At 42.7% G+C, this 20,961-nt stretch overlaps 2 protein-coding genes and 1 long non-coding RNA gene across 6 annotated transcripts in view; 1 reads left to right on the plus strand and 2 right to left on the minus strand.

The window, feature by feature from the left end:
* LOC145446521 (uncharacterized) overlaps positions 1-20,961 on the plus strand; it is a 271,204-nt gene that overhangs the window by 230,390 nt on the left and 19,853 nt on the right. The gene's annotated exons all lie outside the window — the stretch shown is intronic.
* Positions 1-20,961, minus strand: part of LOC145446572 (uncharacterized) — a 203,627-nt gene that overhangs the window by 45,293 nt on the left and 137,373 nt on the right. The window lies entirely within an intron of this gene.
* On the minus strand, positions 16,852-20,515 carry LOC145446569 (uncharacterized). 3 transcript variants are annotated; one of them, XM_080324920.1, is made up of 4 exons: positions 20,103-20,515; positions 18,284-18,941; positions 18,069-18,217; positions 16,852-18,014 (listed from the first exon to the last, which is right to left on the minus strand). In XM_080324920.1, exons 1-2 carry the CDS (start codon positions 20,381-20,383, stop codon positions 18,809-18,811), a joined length of 414 nt encoding a protein of 137 aa, XP_080181046.1. In that variant the 5' UTR covers positions 20,384-20,515; the 3' UTR covers positions 16,852-18,014; positions 18,069-18,217; positions 18,284-18,808. The 3 variants fall into 3 exon arrangements, with proteins under 3 accessions (XP_080181046.1, XP_080181045.1, XP_080181047.1); XM_080324919.1 differs by having other exon boundaries at positions 18,833-18,941; positions 20,103-20,510; XM_080324921.1 differs by having other exon boundaries at positions 18,284-20,507.

Consider the following 20,961-nt stretch of genomic DNA (forward strand, 5'->3'; position numbering starts at 1 on the left):
TAACAGTGAAATTCCGGACATGTCCGGAAAATTCCGGACGTATGGCATCCCTAGCATAGAAAGATAATTGACTATGAAGAACCCTCATATCGTTCTCAGTTATTCTATCAATATTACCACGACCTGATGCGAGATCTTTATTTGTTATTAAAAAAAGCAGTTTCTTAAGACTAAAAATTGTAGGCCTACTTTTGCACAACGGAAATGTATTTTTCTTGTACTAATTGGTCAGTCTACCAATATGAAAGAGGAGTATAAAGCTATCAAATTTACCCTTGGAAAGCGTTACTAAAATGGTCATATGCGCCTCATCTCTTCTGACTTGTAAATGGATAATTTTCCGCTGAGTCAACAAAGAGGGTACACCTAGTATCCCTATCAAACGAGAAGCTTAAATATGGTATCTTTAATGGACCTCAAATTCGAATACGGATGAAGGATTCCAATTTCCTAGTAAGAAAGGAGCTCACTGCATGTTAGTATAGGATTTATAGTAAATCACAAAGCACCAAACTGCAATTAGTTGGTCCTAGAATTGGTATCTGCATATGGAAACCTTGGAGCGAACATGAGCCTCAAATTTGACTTCCTGTTCAGTCATCTTAATATTTATTCTGATGTTATTGTTGATTAGAGGGGATAGAAAGGGGAAAGGTTCCATCAAGACAGCGAAACAACAAAACAATATCAGTGCAGATGAGATGAGCAATTTGAGCATATTACAGTAGACCATTGCTGTAAGCTTTCGAGAAACTGCACTAAGTTGCTTACAAGCGAAAATAGTCCAAGGGTCATTCCATACACAGACAACCGATGTTCACATCACTACCTCTTCAAATCTCTTGAAATTTGGTACACACACAGAGGAGCTAATTTAATACAGGATGAACTTTATTTTATGAAAATAGGACTTTGGGGTCAAAAGTTACGCCACTTTAAAAATTGACAATTTTCTGCTCATTTCGGGTCTGCACATCTCAGGTTTTATCAATGAAATATTCAAGAATGTGTAGCTAGATGATGGACGACAGTTGAGATACAGCACTTGGATTTATCTGAAGCTTGTCTGATCGTCCACGTTTCCAAGTGAAATTTGATACCCTGTAGGTTAGGGTCAAAGGTTAAATTTAGGGGAAATCTAAAATCAGTCAGGCGTTACACGATTTAGACTGCGGATTGCTCAAAAACATATTATTTTATTTTGGAAAAAACGATCTTAAATGAAAGTTTGCTCCAAGGAGAATTCGTTCAAAGCTGTTTGATTTTGGTTTTTAGACTGTAAAGTGAGGAAATTGCAGTTTCAAGAGCACACTTCATTTGTACATGGAAATACAGTACTAGTAGGGCGTGTTCGGACATCGAGTCTGGGGTATGTGCGGACATCATGTCTGGGGTGTGTTCGGACTGTGTTGCCATTCGGACACCATGTCTGGGATGAGCTCGGACTGTTTTGCCCCTCGTATATCGTGTCTGTGGTGTGTTCGGGACATCATGTCTTGGGTGCGTTTGGACTGTTTTGCAACCCGGACATCGTGCCTAGGGTGTGTTCGTAATGTGTTGCCATTCGTACATCGTGTCTAGGGCGTGTTCGGACATCATATCAGGGGTGTTAGGACTGTGCTGCCACTCGGACATCGTGTTTGGGGGGGGGGGTGTTCGGACATCATGTCGGGGGTGTGTTCGGACTGTGTTGCCATTCGGACATCGGGCCTGGGAGATGTGTGTGCTGCGCCAGACATGCCTCAGACCTGAGATCTGCGTACTATTTTTATCCGGACATGCCCCGGTGCTGATACCTGCGTACTATATACCCCCAGGCATGATCCGGACCAGATATCTGCGCGCTTAATGGATACAGACATGCGTCAGACGCGATACCTGCGTCCGGAACGACGCGTGACCTATATATGACCTATATGTCTGCGGTTTTTGCTGATATCTGCGATAGCTGGGTATATCCACCGTAGTGATAGATGAGCATATATCCACGTCCACAGTAGTGATAGCTGGACATGTCCTGGAAGAGTCATATTTAGTCCCTAGACACTAAATTATCACTGAAGTGCGGCCTGTGGCTGGAAGTGGTTGTCAACCTTTTTTTAGATACGCCCGCTTTATGATAATGAAAAATTTCGCGCCCCTTATCGTCATATCACAAAATCCAACCAGGATGCTAGCAACCCCAACAGATTGTTTGATGGCATGGAAGGTTATGACTGTTGATGAGAGAATTCAAAAATATGAAATTCGGTCTATATATAGAGAAACACGCGTGAATTCGAGGTAAATGCGCGGAATGCGCTTCTTCGCGCCCCCCTTCAGATGCTTTCACGCCCCCAAGGGGGACGCGCCCCTCAGGTTGAGAACAACTGTTCTACAGCCTTAGACACTTCATGCCAGCCTGGGTTCTTCTGATCTACCCTTTAAATCCCTAATCCAATCGAAGTTACAATATGGCAACCTCTGTTGGGGTGATGCCAGTAAAACTGCACTCCAGTCACTGAAAAAACTACAACATAACGTACTCCGTATCATAGCTAGGGCCACAAAGGGTCCTGGTTGTCAATCCAACAAGTCGCTGCTAAAGAGATTCGGTGTCCTAAACAGAAGATATGCGGAAACTAGAAATCGCCAAGTTTATGTATCAGTTCCGCTGCGGTCATTGCCCCGAATATTTCAATGACTTCTTTACCTCGGAATCAAAAGCACACAAGTACAACACACGCGCGTCCACGTCGTCCAAATATCACATTATGATAGACTGAAAAGATCATCGCTCTACCAAATATGCCGGACCTGACGTGTGGAACAGTATCCCGCAAGTCATCCGTCAATCGGCGAGCATGTCCACATTCAAGTAGAAATACAAACGATTACTACTAAATGAATACTAGTCCATCTTCAAGATTACCGGACCGCGACCTGACCTATTGTTCTCGCCTTCCATGACATGCCACCCCATTTTTGTCGCTTGCTTTTTCTATACTATCTTCTTTTACTTTTCATTCAGTGTGCATGCCTTCTCTTTACATCTGTTATGTTCTTGATCTTGTTTGAACAATAACTCAATGCGACGAGGTTGCAATACAGAATCAGTATATTATCAGCAGACTAACTTTAGTACAGGCGACACGATCCAGAGTTCAGTTAAATGAAAGACGACGAGACAACAGAACACAGGGTATAAATACAAGCACGACACACAAGGAAATAATGATTGGCTGTAATTACTAATCCAATAGAACGAAAGAGTTGTACGACACTAAAACGTAAATGCACAAACATAACAGTCCTCCCCTATAAGTTGAGAGGGTTGCCCACATTTACGTAGGTCTGTAGAAATCGGTTTGCTTTCTGTTCCTGAGAGGATAACGTCTACCCGACGTACGGGCAGGACTAGCTGCAGGGCGTTGTGCCCTATTCCTGACCAATGGTTGCTCAGCTTGGGACTGTTGAGGCTGAGCAACTTCCTGTGTGGCTGTATCATTACTTGTGGAAATCAAGCGTGGTTGGAGTTGGTTTTTATGCCTTCTCCAATACCCATGATCTGTTCTTATAATGTACACAACACGCCCCAGTATTTCCGTCACCACGCCAGCAACCCACTTTGGTCCGCTTCGGTAACTGCGAGCGTAAACCGCGGAACCAATCTCGAAATGAGTGACTGATTGTCCAGGCGTAACGGGTTTCGATTTGTCGAAGGGCGAGCACAAACTTAACAAATTGCGCGGCTGTCGACCATGTAAAATCTCGGCAGGCGTTTTCCAGTCTATGCCCGGGTGCGGTGCACATCGGTACGTAGCGAGAAGTGTTTGGAGCGCGAAGTTGAGATCTTTTCCCCCGTCGCAATTTTTTATTAATCCAGCTTTTAAAGTCTGGACGAAACGCTCCGCTTCCCCGTTAGAGGCAGGGTGAAAAGACGGTGAAACGATGTGGCTGATTGCCAAATTAGAGCAAAACGTATCGAATTCATTCGATGTGAATTGCGGCCCGCCATCCGTGACAATTGTTATGGGCAAGCCTTCGATAGAGAAGACTTCCCTCAAAGCGATGACTACACACAAGGTTGTGGTAGAACCGACATTCATTACTTTAACGAAAGGATATTTCGAATGCGCATCGACGATGACAAGAAACATCTTATTGTTTATTGGACCTGCGAAATCCAAGTGAATTCGTTCAAAGCTTTCAGAAGTTTTAGGCCATTCGCGATACTGACGATCCGGCGCTTTCATTACCTTGCGGCAAGCGTCGCAACTCTTCACGAGATTTTCAATGTCGCGAATAATGGAAGGCCATGCGATGTAACGTCGAGCCATCTGCTTCATTTTCGCGATACCCCAATGTCCTTCGTGCAACAGTGATAAGACTCGCGAGCGAAGTGACTGCGGAATTACTACGCGCTGAAAACCATCAATATTGAGCATGACTATGTCTTCGTGCAGAGAAAGCGAATGTTTGCGAGTCGAAAACCAAGAAAAATCATCAATGTGCATCTTTGGATTCCAAATACCATGAGTGACAGATAATTTTACTAGTTTCATGGTTTTGTCCTTCAGCGTCGCGTCGCGAATTTCATTGCGAGTTAACGGCAAGCCATCGAATGCCATATTAATAGCGTGAACGATCTCCGCGTTTTCACGACATTCCAGTCCGTCAAACTCAGGGTCTGGACCCTTTGGTAGGCGAGATAAACCGTCGGCGTTTCCGTGCTGATTAGTCGGTTTATAGCGAATATCGTATTGGTAAGCCATGAGCGTTAGTGCCCATCGCTGTAAGCGTTGCGCTGTAATCACGGGAATTTTCTTGTCTGGCGAGAAAATAGCTAAAAGCGGTTTGTGGTCCGTTACGAGCGTAAATTTTCTACCATACAAGAATTGACGAAATTTAGTGACTCCGTAAATGATTGACAGAGCTTCCTTCTCGATTTGAGAGTAGGATTTTTGCGAATCGGAAAGCGTTTTCGATGCGTGCGCGATCGGTCTCTCTTCGCCATTGTGCTCGATTGAGAGGACAGCGCCGATTCCGAATTGAGAAGCATCAGTTGACAAAATGAGCTGCTTGTTTACGTCATAATGAGCTAACTGCGTAGCGTCGATTACGTCGTTTTTGAGAATGCGAAAAGCTGCGTCACAGTCCGTATTCCAAATGAATTTCGCGTCTTTTTGAAGAAGACGGTACAAGGCAGCGGCTTTATTCGTGAAATTAGGAATAAACGCGCGATAATAATTGACTTTGCCCAGGAATGCCTGTAGCTGGCGAACATCCTGAGGTTTAGGCAACTGTTTGATTGCTTCAACGGATTTGTGAGACGGGCGTTTGCCGTCCTTGTCGATTTTGTGACCAAGATACTCGATACTACTTTTGAAAAATTCACATTTAGCGAAGTTGACGGTGAAACCGTATTCGGTGAGGCGCTCAAAGAGTAGCGATAAGTTGCGAAAATGATCGCGTTCATCAATGCCAGTAACGATTATGTCATCGATATAACTAGCAACACCGGGTAAGCCGGCGATCATGGCATCAATACAGCGTTGAAAATTTGCGGGACTAGATGCGACTCCGAAACACATGCGTCGATAACGGAATAGACCGAATTGCGTGTTGATGACACACAAATTCTTCGCATCATCATCTAATTCTAGCTGAAAATAAGCATCGGCAAGATCAATTTTCGTGAATATACAACCACCCTGTAACTTGTGAAGGATGTTCATCCAAGGAGGGCAGGGGATGTTGATCTATCTGAATTTGTTGATTCAATGCTTTAAAGTCACCACAAATGCGTACTGATCCATTAGACTTAGTGACGGCAACAATTGGTGCTGCCCAATCACTGTAATTGACTGGTTCGAGAATACCTTGCTTGCCTAATCTATCCAATTCGGTTTGAACAGCGATTTGCCTTGCGAAAGGCAAAGGGCGTGGCTTGTTGAATACGGGCTTGGCATTAGGTTTCAAGTGAATTGTCACCTTTGTCTTGGTGCATCGTCCTAATACATTAGAGAAAACGGAGGGAAATTTGGACTGAAAAGATACCAATTTGTCGTTCGAATCAGAAATGTCAATAGTATTACATGATTGCGATTTGACCATCTGCGAGGAAATTGCATCCAAAGCAGAAGTTCCCTTAGCGGTCATGGAGAAAGCATCGCTCCAATCGAGACCAATAATGTTTTGCCCACGGTGTTCGTCGAGAACCACCAATTTTAAGCCAACTCGAACTTCCGAACCCACCTGCACGGTTACAGTGCAAATACCTTTCACTTTCAGTGGCTTGTCGCCGTACGCTACGAAAGAGCAATGGTATGCTGAGAGTTTCGGAGAGCCCAAAGTTTTGTACCCAGTCAATCCCACCATGGCGGAGGGTGCACCAGTGTCCCACTGAGTCGGCAACGGAATGCCGTTGATGCTGGAGTTGATCCAGAGCTGGTTTCCTACGCGTCGATATAGTTGATCGATGTCGAAGGAGAGGAGTGGCACTGAGCAGAAATTGACGGATGTGACCTGTTGCGTGATACTAGGTTTGGTAGACATGCACACAGGTTTGATATGACCTTTACGACCACATTTCTGACATACTGAATGTCGATATTGACAGTCTTTTCTCTGGTGATCGATGAAACAGCGGCTGCAGGATTTCAGTCTTTCTGGGAAGTTGCCTTGGATGGATTTGGAAGGTTTTTCCCCCTTCTCTACCTTGGATAGGGCCTACTTCCACCCGCTTTGAAAAGCAATTGATTTCAGCGGTCAATAAGTGTTACGACACAGTGAAGACCAACCGTGATTTTCATTACAACGCAACTGCTCCCAGCAACACGTAAACACGTGCTTCCCGCATTTCAACAATCAATGTAGTTTACGAATTCAAGTGTCACTGTGATTGTGGCTACGTGGGAAGAACGTCAAAGCGCTTGCAGGAACCCATAAATCAGCATGTCCCATGTCCCTAGATTCATTAGAACACGCTCGGTGAAAATCTCACCCTTAACTCATCCGCTCAAGATTGATGCGGAACAATCAAAGGCCAAAAATTCTGCAACTGGCAAACACTTGTAGGATAATCCCGCCTGTGCGAAAAATTATCGAGACGACAGATTTCGCATACTCGGAAAGAGTCGCTCTCACTTTCATTTGTGTGCCTTGGAGTCGACTTTTATCAAAATACACCAGCCAAGGCTGTGTCAACAAAAAGAGTTCGTGTGTCATCTAAAAATAGTAGATTGAACGCTCTCGTATTCAACATTTCGTGCTGGTGACGTCATATTTTGTGTTACGATTGTTGATATACGCTGTTCTTTTGAATTCTCTACTAATTGCTGACGATTACCCCTGACGAGTGTCAGCCGAAAATATTCGGGTTCATTTCAATATGAATATACTATTCAATTGTTAGGACATTATGTGAAAGAGAATAGTTCACTCAGGCACATGACTCAAATATGTGGCTCTTGAAGCTTGTTTTGAAACATTAAGACACAGGATGTCTGCTTATCCTGAGAAAAAAGTGCTTATCATGATTACCTGAAAGAATTTATCATCATTAATATCCGCCTGTACTTATCATGCTAGTTTTTCTCCAGTTTCCATATACTGTGACATTTTATCGGAATCGAAGAAAGCTGTTTATGAACTGTTTTTCTTTGGTTTTATTACCATGATATAAAGGGCTTCTTTTGCATTTTCTATTAGAGACAACCAGATGAATGGAGACTGCTTACTAACAGCTCAGCACGAAACCTGAAGTGCGTGTTACTTCACAATATAAACAAATATTCATCGGTTCTAGGACAGTCGATCCGTCTCAACATAGGACATTCTGTACTACACCAAATACCATGTGTTCTATGCTGGAACAGAGCCAGAGATGAGCATTGATTAATTTCTAGTGATGTTTTTAAAAGGTTTCGAGGCTTTTTGTTAGTGTTATGCATGTTTAAACGCCAGTTCCAAGTACCAAAAGTTTAACATTTTTTGCGGTTTCTGATTTGTCGTAATATTTTACCATGAACTAGAGTTGGTCGAAGAGATCGGCGTTGCTACTTAAGTAGCACAAGAAACGCCATACATTTCTAATCAATTACAAGCAGAAGTAGTAATTTTTAAGACATGTCAAAACTATTTCAAGTGGATGACGAAAGGAAAGGTCTGATAATTACTAAAATTCAGTAAATATGTTAGTATATTTGGTCGAGGGAGGGTGGACGCCCCCATACTTTCAACAGTTAGTCGGAGAAGGCTCCACACGAAATCGCAAGATGTATAGTCGAAGCTAACGCAAAGTGACTGTTATGACACCAGCCATGGTTAGAATCTTCGAAAAAATATATTCAGTTACCGTGATTCAGAGGCTATATTTCATGCGTTTTTTATGACAATTCAACTCATGATAGTGGTGAAATGTTATCCCCGAACGACTTTCTACTTTACAAAAACCAAATTGCAAACGTAATTAGTTCATCCATAATACTGTTCAGGTAGATGTTGAAGTAGTTGCAGTGACGTGCGGTGAGGTTCATGGCTGGTGAGGCATACCCCCCCCCCCACCCACACACACACACACACACACACTCACACAAACACGCACGCACGCAAAGTAGCCTACCTGATAAAGAGATCCAAAATAGGGAGCATTTTTGCTCATTGATGGCCGTTGCAATTCCACATTATACAATACATGTAGGCAGGGCCGTAACTGCCACACCCCAAACCCACCAATTGGGGGGGGGGCGAGCTCGAAGGGGGCCCAAAATTATTTCGTGAATTAGCATAAATTATAAAGTATTTGTTGAAAATTTATTCAACTTTTCAAAAAAATTCGCGCTAGGCGCTATTTCAAGTTGCCAATATTATGTTGAATTTTGGGTACTCTTCCCCCAAGAAAGAATACGCAAGATTTATAGAAATGGGCATATCGGCATTGGCCATTACCGGGCCATCATGCACCAAGACATATAAAGTTTTAGGCCATGTAACATGCGACACCAAGAAGTGTGCCAGAACGATCGACAGCGAGAAAACCTTGGCCGAAAAGGACTGCCCTTATGCTGAAAACTTCGTTATATATACAAAATACATATAGGTTTAATTAGGCGCCTAAATGACTGGCGCCGAATGTTCCTGTCTTGCCAATCTGAACCTCACAAGATAAATACCATCTCGCAGGGAAACATTATATGCCAATGAAGAAATACCAATTTGAAATCGTGTGCGTGTTTTAGTATAGTAGCCTACGTTTGGGCGATTCTATATTTGGTATAGCAGACAGGAGGTCACGAAATAACATCATGCTACGGAGTCACACCAACGGACCCAGCAGTTCCATAACACTTCACTCAGCTCTACCGGTAAATCTGATTACGTGAGCAGAGAGGACAAGAAATTGATTGAAATAGGCCTATATATGCCATTCCCGATCTTATTGACCGATTTTATCATGAATTATCGAAAATTTTCGCGCTTGGCGCTGGCTCACTAAACAGTACGACTAATTACGTGTCAAAAGCGAACAACGTGATTGGGGGTAGGTTTATCACCCTATGGGAGCCCAAGACTCAAGTTTTTTGGGGGGCCTGACGAAGTGCTGTTTCGTTCCTGTCAACGGGTATACGCCCGAAGATGTTTAATTATTATTGAGGGGTCCTACCTTTTCAAACACACCTCATTCAGCTCTACCTGTAAATCTGATAACGTGAGCAGAGAGAGGATAAAAATTGATAGCAATATGTATGCAATTCCCGATCATATTGATCGATTCAATCATGAATCATATAATTTTTTCGCGCTTACCGCGCGCAGGCGAGAAAAGCAGATTCAGCTAACGGCCCCAATGTAGATGATAAGTAGCGATAACCAGTGTACAACCTGAGGGCGGTCTGGCGAAGTCCCCCAGAAGTTCGGTTTATCATCATATGGGGGGGGGGCAAGACCAACGTTTTGGGGGGGGGCTGACGAAGTGCTGTTGCGGCCCTGCATGTAGGACTGGTCGCTAAATGGGCAAGTTTAGACGGATAATAATTACTATCTCTTCAAGTACCGGCATCAATTATTCGAAGCATAAAGCAACGACAATTCAGCCTATGCATATGCCTATCACATACCACAATTTAACGGAAAATAAATAACAGCTACATACGTAAGGGAATGTATTTGCTCCGCATTACGTATTGGCCGTCGCTACTATGTAATTCCTACAAGACAGTCAAGACTGTTGTATTCCAAAATCGATAGCGCGTTTCACTGTGCTGCGATTGTCCAATTGTTAGCGAATACTGCATGAGGCGGATTCGTTTGTGCCTCACCTGGTTATTGTTTCTCTGCGATGGCATTGTCTGTAATAAAGCCGAATGTCACCTTCCTTGGAGATTTTAAGGGGGTTCTGGTGGTCTGACACTGTTAATATTTGTATTTTCGGAATCGGTGCGACGATAGCATTTGATTGACACCATTTGTTATGAATTCCGAGCTATTTATGATGAATTGCATTGTCGCAGGTGAGGCACGGCCCGCCCGTGCCTCACCTGTACCTCAACTCTCCTTTCGCGCTGTATTTTTGAATAATAATTGTGCAAATTTATAATGTTGTGTGAAAAAATGTTCAAAGTTAGTTATTTATGAACAATGAACATGAACATCGATGTAAAATATCAATAATCATCGACTCATAGACGGTTTTCACAATTTTCACTTACTTGCCCTGACTACAGGTGACGCACTGCCTCACGTGCCTCATTGGACCGCACGTCACTGAGTTGTTGTAAAACATTACCACTTCCGTAAGTACTGCAAGTAGCCAAAATCTACTTGAGTGCCTCGAAAAAGAGGAAATATTCAACATATTTAATATCTCAAAAACGTGATGTGATAGAGCAAAATTAACGTCAGATTCGTATTCAGCGCCCCCAAATGAAGTATAATTGACCGAAAGAAGTCCTGGCGCAAAAATCGTGTATACCAGTGTAATTAGTGTCTCTCTGCGGTGAGCTTGACCCGCAATCACACAACATCAAGAGGGAAATACACTACATGCAATCAGCGAATGATGCTTATTCAACCAATCAAGTAGATTGATATCGTTGTCTGATGTAAAAAATCTAGCAGGCGCACGGGAAAATCCTGACTTCATGTGTTACTGTATCATAAAAACCAAATCCGTGCGATTGGGGTGTTAGCTACTGCTGTATAACTTATTAAAGGGGTAATACCGGTAACAAGTATGGAAACCCGTTTTACACTCTGCTCAATATCAACGTAGCAATATTCAGACGCCGAATACATTGTCCGGTCTGGCCTAGACCGTTTAGATCTAGGCCTAAGCTTATATTCCCTCGAAAGTCTCCGTCCAAATTGTCGGCAAAGCGACATTTAACACGTCAATATCTACTTCAGCATTGTGATATTATGTGGCCCGAGTCGTCGCTAGGTAGCGTGTAGGCTACACTGCAATAAAAACATAGGCCATCACTTCACTAAAATATAGGGTTGGAATTAGCAATATGACGTGACGTGACGTCATGAAGTTCACGCTCACGTTCACACAGAACCTTTCATAAAGGTTTTCGTTCACACGAGCCTGAACCTTTTAGAGGTTCACACCATCCCTAGCTACTTAGCTGACCTGAAAAGGCTTCTGTCCCACACGCGGCAGAGATGAGCGGATTTGAAATTTCTATGCCACATACAATCCAAATCCGAAGCTTCAAATCGTATTCCTAAACCCAATCCATGAATTTTGTATATTCCAATCCTAATCCTAATCCGATTCAAACTTAGAATTCCACTTAGAAAGCCTTCTATGCCTATAATTCTAAAAAAAGAAATAAAACGCTCAATAAGTGCCAAAATACATGAAGTAACTTTGGTAGAACGAGAAACTTTGTCGCCATTCGCCATAGGACATCAACCTCCCGAAAATCGGTAAATCTCAAATCCTAATCACATTCTAATCCGCCAAAATTTCACAAATCCGGTTTTCCCTAATCCTAATCCATGCCCATCTCTGTTGACATATATATAGGCCAGAGGTCTCAAACTCAAATGTGTTCGCCGGCCAATTTCCTACTTTTTGATGGCGCCGCAGGCCGCAGCACCAATAATAGGGTAATTCAATGTATTTCCAAGTAGGCCTTATTTGACGGGACCTTGCAGACGGACATTCCACACGCATCGTGAAAATGTGATTTACTATTATGTATTCACGAAAAAATAACATTTTAAAATATTTGAATAAAATTGTTGCTGCACTTGACATAGTTACTGTATAGTTGTATACACCATTCGAGAGTACAAATGTATCATCGTAAAAGCTGCCGAGTTATAATTCTGCAGCTAGCGGACATTTGACGTGGCACAATTATAGGCAGAATATTTTCGAATTTTACAAAGATTGATCTGATATCAGATCACTGGAGCTGTACAGCCCAATCCGGGTTTTGGGCACACTCCTGATAACTAGGCTATTGATCATGTTATTACCAAAGTTAAATTAAATTAGCGTTAGTTTCAACTTCGAATATTGAAACAGATCTATAACAACTTGAATATAATGATTACTGTGCCATAGCAATAGAAATATCCAATCGCCGCAGAATCCATTGGTGTTACAGCTGTGAAGCGTACGCGACGAGTACTTTATACTCGCCAAATTTAATTGGCGAAAATAACAAGGATAAAGATACCCAAAATGACACAGGATGTAACTAACTGTACTTCAAGAGGGCAGCATATTGCCAATGGTTGCCATACCGACCTCCTCAGATATCTAAATAAGCTACGTAACTCAAGCTAAGACTTTTTTTTTACATATATTACCATTCCCCATACCAGTTTGATCGTTTGTTGCGTTCGTGGTTGTACCAAGTCATGGCGTTCCGAGTTACAATTAGTCCTTCTCTGATTGTAACATTTCACGCGACTCAACTCGAGTCATTTTTATTTTATCCCCCAGTCAGTCCGTATTCGAGTAATTTTACGAACGGTTTCTCCCAAGTCCAAATCACAATTTTCATTTTCGAATCATCAACGGGTCATTTATTACCTTCATAAACAAGTATTGTGACGTAATACTTGATCTCCCATTGCGTGATAACTTTTGAAAGTGATGTAATGGTGAAGTATGAGTAGTTTCAAGCTTCTGGAGTAGTTTTAGAGCGAATTTCCAGTTCTCAAAATAAAAATAAAAGATATTTGGCAGTTAAATATTCTCGAATTCTTTGAAAGCCAAAATGCCGTCGCGGGCCGCACAAAATGGTCTCGCGGGCCGCATGTGGCCCGCGGGCCGCGTGCTTGAGACCTCTGATATGGGCTATATAGCTCAGTGGTTGACAGCTTGACGCAGACACGCGCGATCAATGGCTTTCTATCGTCACCCCGCGTGGAGATTTCAATTTTAGGACTCACATGGCATGCACATTGAATGAAAAGTAGAAGAAGATAATGTAAAAGGACAAGCGACAAAAAGAGGTGGCATATGTCGGAAGGCGAGATCGATGTGTCAGGTCGCAGTCCGATAAACTTGAGGGATGACTAGTATTGATTAAATAGATATTTAGACATTAATGTTGACATGCCACCTCATTTTGTCGCTGGCCTTTTGTAATGTCTGGTGTACTTTTTATTCAGTGTGCATGCCTCTTCTCTAAATCGCCTAGGCCCAGGTGGGTGTCTGATTTCAAAGACTACACCATATTAATAAACTGATGCTGATACTGATGCTCGAAGACTGTCCGATAGCCGGCGTATCTGAATAAACTGTATTGACTGTATCTGTGGATTGAGAATTAGCCTAACTCTTCTAGGACAGCAGCGGACCAAGGTCAGGTTATTGATACAGCGCCACCCATAATATTTGCTTAGCTACCATTGTACTTCAGGCACAGCAAGTCCGTCAATCTGATGAACTGGGCGTAGTGGTGACGATAAGCGTCTGCTACCCAGGTTCGATTCCGCGTCGGATGTTTATCTTGGCTGCTCTTCCCCTGCGTCGCTATTCTTACGGCGACAAAAAAGCCCACAAAAAGGCACGAAGAAAGAACTCGCTCACAAGGAATGGAAAGAAGAAACCTATACGAATAGAACTGTGACATCGGCAGCGGTGGTCAGTAACGAAGTACATCTACTTTTTCGAAATACTCAAGTAGTTTTCGTCTACTTCTGGTACTTATTTAAGTAGATAGAATTTTCGCTGCTTCTACTTCTACTTCGTGATATATTGTGATCTACTTACTTACTTTTCGTTATTTCAATTTGTCAAGTGGAAGTAGTGTAACCCTCCAATTAGAAAAAGAATCTGGGGAATTCTCGGGCTGTTTTCACAGAGTTCTAACTTTAAGTTTTAGTTTTAGTTTCAAGTCGAACGCAGAATTTCCATCGCGCTTCACACAAAGTAGATATGGTGTTACAAATACGTCTTCACGAAAGTGAATATTATTTAGGTAGCAGGTTGTGTGGCCCCTTTCGCACCGTATTGTCGCCCACATGACATATTTCGTCACAGTAAATATATGCCCATCATAACTTTTGAAACGACCGTTTCGCAATCTAGCATTTACCCATCATATCTTATTCTAGCAGCCCATGGCGTGTCATAATCTGGAAAAGTGGGCTCTGACTTTTTGAGCGTTAGACCTGTTTTAGCAGACCCCCGTTAAAATTGTCTCGACAAAATACATGAAATACATTTTCCTCTTTTCTGAACTAGTATTGGTATTTCTCGTTCAATTCGCAGTATCATTACTTAGAGTCCTAATTAGTTTCAATTCTTTTGTCTGGAAAACATACATGTTGAAGTGTAAAAGCAAGTGTAATAATGCCTTTAATTTTGGGAAATATAGCTACACAATATGGCATTTTTACGATCAACCATATTTTTTATCAACGTTTACTAACCGCGTACATGTTTACTCCGAATCCATACTTCTCCGTATTGCTCTCCGACTAAACTACTGGCCTTATAATATGGGGGAGGGCGCCATACCATGATATTTTCTAAAACGGGCTGTTCGAGTAAACAGAGGATTAGTATCGCATTTCCATATTCAATACTATCATTTTCACCCTATGATGCGGACGAATGGTTATGCTGTCAAAAATTGGACACCTCCTGGTATGCATCAATATGAATCAAGCTCTGCAACTTTCGCATAGCTCAATTTACAGCTTTTGACAATCCATGCGAATGACGATCGTTTTCACAACTACGTACTTACTTTAGTAGATTTAAAGTAGGGTTACCATATTTTTGTAACACAAATTCCGGACGCTTGTCAGCGCCCACTAGCGGATTTCAAAATGAGGTATGAGCACTTGTCGATCAATATGACGTCACACTATCAAAGCTTTGGCTATCGACTAGAGGTGGTCACGATCCGGTTAAGGAGTACGTGGTTGTGTGTTGTACGTTGTAGCCAGGGCCGAAGCCACATTTTTCCAGCCCCCTTCTGCCAAAATAAACACTGATCTTGGGCCCACCGTAGGGTAATCGATGCAACTTCTGGGGGCATACTATATGCATCTGGTCGTTAAATGATTTCAATGAATTATGTCAATAATATTGGTTCTTCCACATATTACTATATAATTTGATCCTCTCTCCGCCCACATGATCAGAGTTAGCGGTAGAGTTAGGTGGAGGATTATGACTTCGAAAATGCAAGGAGCGTAATTGTACATCGTTAAGTCGCATGTTCATTGTTCATGTGACGCCGATAAGATTATTTATCAGCCTAATGCATGTGCGCACTGCACCACTGAAACTGAGCTATATAAACACCGCACATACGGTGGATTCCAACCTTTTATGGTCGCCACTCCATTTCCAATTTGAAAATGTTCCGGGGCCCAGCTCAAAATTTGATAAGCTGATTACTAATTAAAGCTCGGCACATTTGCCCAGACTTACCCACGGCCTATTTTGGAAGCTGATTTGATTACGTTCAACACCTTCGCGAACCCCGGAATAAAGGCAAACTACCCCCTTTTTTTAATAAAGCATCCAAACGGCCTAAACCGACTCTATGAATATACCGTTGTCTTGTAATTGCGATTGCAATTAGACTCATTTCTGTAAATGAATGTTATTTTTATTTAGTTTTGATCACAGTTTTTGCGAGGGTGGTAGTCCCCAACTCCCCATATCAAATCCAACATATGTGATACTAAATCGCCCGTAGCGCGAAAAAAATGTCATTTAACATGAATCTGCCCAAAAATAATATTGTTTTTATGTTGACTTGGGAAAAAATTATGAGCTTACTTCAAAGGCAGTGGCTACTCGTCCGGTACCGGACGAATAATTTTCTCAGGCTATTCGTCCGGCACCGTGTGACGTAGGCCCGTTACTATGGAGACTGTATGCGTTTTTGACAGGCTTCGGTTTTGTACGTTATTTATTCGCATTTCTGGTTACTAATTTGAATGGTTACTGTTACTGATTTGTATGCTCATAATTATAGCTCAGAGGGAAAGTTTACGCCATACTAATAATTGCAAATTGCTGTCGTGAAAGTACCAGAACTTGACGCCCACCTTTACCTTTACAAGATATGTTCGCCTACGCTTAATGAAGTAAGAACAAGTAGGATACTGATTTGTATGCTCATAATTGGAGCTCCGAGGGAATGTTTGCGCCATACGAAGAGTTCCAAAGTGCTATCGATAAATAACCGGATGCAGTCAGAACACGAACGATTCGCTGAAATTCTTGCTGCCTCCACCTATTTCTGAACTCATGCAAGCGTCGTTGACCTAACCAATTGTATGTGAACTTGTACAGCTAAGACGGAATTGTCACCTCTGCTGTACTACGAGTACTCATACTTGATGTTGCTGCGCAGTAATGATTGGAATACCAACTGAGAGAGACTGTGCGTCTTTATTTTCATACAACAGAAATACATAACAAATGGACAACAGCAATGATCATACAGAAAACATGTGCAATTGTGCATGCACAGTATTTGGTGTCGGTGTCGGATAGGAGAGATCGATACAGCCTTGGAAGTCAAGTGGTCTGATAAAACCCGCATGAAACAAGTATATGCCTACATTGTCTCTGCATCATCCGTCTGTAACGAATTGTAGTTGAAGAAAAATTAAATGATAGCAAATGAATGAATGAAGCAATGTCTGGGCGAAGTAGGGCAACAGTGTTAATACAACTATCAGAGGTAATCAGGTATGGCAAGAGTGTTATTACGGCGACAAGAGGTAATGAGGTGTTATTTTTATAATCTGCCATACAGCAATTCACAGATGGTAATCCATTCAAAATGATAGGTCAGTCGATAGATCTCTTGGTTAGGTAGCTATTAAATGGGCCCAAGCAGATATTTCCCTTCGACGAGGGTCTTGTATTAAGGGAGTGAACAACTTAAGCAGGTATGAAAAAGTCATCGAACACATACGACAAACTGTTCGAAAAATATTTGTGTATAACTTTCAATGTATATATGATCATTGGGTGTTAATCTGGTATGCATGCTGGCATTTCCGCACATTCCATATTGCAAGTGACATGCTGTGCATACAATTTGCTGCTTCCGAGATATTTAAGCATTGATAGCGTGTTTTCACTGGGGACATCAATTATGAAAACTAACATTGAAGTACTTTCAATGTCAAAGTTGCAGCTACATATTTTTCTTACAGAGGCATCTATTATTTTTTGCAGCGGCCACAGAACCATTTGTTTTGTTTCGGGGAAGTGTTTAGTCCAGCACATAGGAGATGATCCCGGTTGAGACAGGAGTCACAACGAATTGAATTGCTCTTTGTAAGTTGAAGGTCGCATACTCCACAGTACCAGTCCTTCTGACTATATTTACTTTGGAATGCCTTCATCACAGCAGCCCATCCATCATATGCGAAGTTATTTTTGATGTGGAGTATATTCACAGTCTCATCAAGGCAGCTGTAGGGGATGAGACGAGTGTCAGACGTGACAGACTTACTGCCCAATTTCTTTCCATACACTGCTTCATTAGTGTCCGATGGTGATACAAACCATGACAGCATCACTGCGAATGAGGCAGAAGTGAAATTTGCTGAGGTTCTGCATGAAATAAACTTACATCGGTCTCTGTCTTTAGGATGTCTTTTTTTAAATGGAACTGGAGCGTAACATTTCTTCTTCTTCTTCGGAAGGCCAACCACAGTTTGTTCCAAGCCTTTTGGGAGTCCTCTTTTTTCAGTTTTGATGGCAGATGAATGTTGGAAAGATCTGAAACAGCAAGATCAGTTTTATTATAGTGTAGCAAGATAAAGTTTGGATTAATTTGACACTAACCCGTGAACTTGTCTGGTGTCATGGTGATTTTGCTACAGACTACGGACACTGCTGGAGTGCTATTTTCTGCATCACAGACTTCGGACACTGCTACAGCGCAATTGACCAACCAATTTGAAATCGTGTGCGTCTTTTAGTTTAGTACGTATGGGCGATTTGATTATATCTTTTGACATAGCAGACAGGCCACGAAATGTCATTACGTAACGAAGTCATTATACCCACGGGTCCGCCCGAATATGTTCAATTATTATTTACGGGCCCTACATTTTCCAAGACACCTCACTCAGCTTTACCGGTAAATCTGAATACATGAGCAGAGAGAGGATAAAAAATTGACAGCAATATTTATGCAATTCTCAATCATATTGACCGATTCAATCATGAATGGTAGAAATTCGAAGGCGACCTGCAATAAATTCCAATAATATAACGGTGATTATGCATTAGTTGTCATTTATTGAATCATCAGATCAAAATGAAAAAAATATAACGGTGATTATGCATTAGTTGTCATTTATTGATTCAATAGTGATAATCGCATATTACCTTGCTCAACCCATGGTTATGCTGTTCATTCATACTCTTCACTATGAGATACTGCCCATCCTCTGATGTACCAAACCTGATATGAGCTTGGCACTCTTTACGGAAAGTGCTGCAATGAAATCGTGATACGTTACCCTGTGTTTCAAGCGTAATGCACAGCATGTGTGGCAGTGCCGCTGCTCGTATTCCAGTAGCGAGCAAAAAAGGGGGCACTTCTTCGTTATTCTCCACACATCGAGAAGTGATCCCCATGAAACCAATGCTTCCCATGAACATGTGAAAATTTATAAACGTTAAAATAAATTGTTTTTCGCGTTGGGGTGGGGATATTAGGGTCGGGTGGGTTAGGATTGGGGTGGCGGGGTTGCGGTTGCATGTGTGGGGTTAGGATTGGGGTGGCGGTTGCATGTGTGGGGTTAGGATTGGGGTGTCGGCACGCGTGGGGTTAGGATTGGGGTGTCAGCAGTCAGCACGCGTGGGGTTAGGATTAGGGTGTCGTAAGATGAAGTGGTGGGGTTGCAGTTGCATGTGTGGGGTTGCGTATGCGTAAGATGAGGTGGTGGGGTTGCATGTGTGGGATTGCGTATGCGTAAGATGAGGTGGTGAGGTTGCAGTTGCATGTGTGGGGTTGCGTATGCGTAAGATGAGGTGGTGGGGTTGCATGTGTGGGATTGCGTATGCGTAAGATGAGGTGGTGGGGTTGCGTATGCGTAAGATGAGGTGGTGGGGTTGCAGTTGCATGTGTGGGGTTGCGTATGCGTAAGATGAGGTGGTGGGGTTGCAGTTGCATGTGCGGGGTTAGGATAGGGGTTGCGGTTGCATGTGTGGGGTTAGAATTGGGGTGTCGGCACGCGTGGGGTTAGGATTAGGGTGTCGTAAGATGAGGTTGCATGTGTGGGGTTAGGATTGGGGCGTCGGCACTTGTGAGGTTAGGATTAGGGTGTCGTAAGATGAGGTGGTGGGGTTGCAGTTGCATGTGTGGGGTGAGGTGGTGGGGTTGCATGTGCGGGGTTAGGATAGGGGTGGCAGGGTTGCGGTTGCATGTGTTGGGTTAGGATTGGCGTGTGGGCACACGTGGGGTTAGGATTAGGGTGTCGTAAGATGAGGTGGTGGAGTGTCATAGGAATGGGTTGGGGTTTAGGCTGAGGCTAATCCAACCCTAATTTCACGATACCAAGACTACAAAATGCTCATGGGGAACATTGCTTCTTGATGTTCATGTGGTTGTGGACCTGGTGGAAATTCCGTATCATACGTAAAGCTTACTTACCGTTGGTTAGGTCGAAGACCCTTAGATAAGCTCTGAAATCTGCGGCTGCCGCGGATGCAGTGAAAAGATATCTGGCCATACTTGAGCGCATCATTGAAATTTCGCCTAGTGATTCGCTTTCTTACTGCATCGAGCGTACGTGAATCTCTCTTGTAGAGCTGGACGTAATTTTCTTTCTGGTATTTCTCCAAAGCACTTTTTAAGTCTTCGTAAGAGGCGAACTTACTCTCGGAATCCATGCCGCAGTTACGGCCCACAGTTCCGGAAATCCCGGTACCCATTCTGCAGTTGCGGCATGCTTACGCCGGACGAATAGCCTGAGGAACTTAATTCGTCCGGTACCGGACGAGTAGACACTTCCTACTTCAAAATTCCGGACATTTAGGCATATTTTGGAAATTCCTCCCGGACGCAGTTTTAACAGTGAAATTCCGGATATGTCCGGGAAATTCCGGACGTATGGCAACCCTAATTTAAAGTCAGTCAATTCTACTTCTACTTCAAGTAGTTTTAAGTTGCTTATGGATGAAGTACTTCTACTCGTACTTGAGTAGATATTTACTTCAACTTCTTCTTGAGTAGCTTTCTTGACCACTTTTACCCCCTCTGGACATCGGTGATAGGTCGAGGTAGGTACAATTTCAAAAGACCGCAAGTACTGGTCGTTCGGCATCCTCCTATCTGTTCACTACCTCGGATTGCGTCGTATCACATTGGACATTGTAGGCCTTGTCTTGATCAGAGCATAGCAGCAGGACAAAATGTGCTATCTGTTAATGTTATAGTTTATTCCGTACAAATTACAGGCTTAAAGTATCACGATGGAAAGAGTATTTTTTGTAATGGAATACGCTTCAAA

This window comes from Botryllus schlosseri, chromosome 9 (genome assembly GCF_051294905.1).
Source record: "Botryllus schlosseri isolate E-star chromosome 9, Bs_hap1, whole genome shotgun sequence".
NCBI lineage: Eukaryota > Metazoa > Chordata > Ascidiacea > Stolidobranchia > Styelidae > Botryllus > Botryllus schlosseri.

What these genes read in the sequence shown, in the direction of transcription:
- LOC145446569 (XM_080324919.1), bottom strand. Translation starts at nt 20,383, where the DNA reads ATGGGTACCGGGATTTCCGGAACTGTGGGCCGTAACTGCGGCATGGAT. An exon ending in GGTCTTCGACCTAACCAACG is followed by an intron (nt 18,942 to 20,102) that starts GTAAGTAAGCTT and finishes ATTTCATTGCAG; the next exon opens with CACTTTCCGTAAAGAGTGCC. An exon ending in ATAACCATGGGTTGAGCAAG is followed by an intron (nt 18,218 to 18,832) that starts GTAATATGCGAT and finishes TTGCTGTTTCAG; the next exon opens with ATCTTTCCAACATTCATCTG.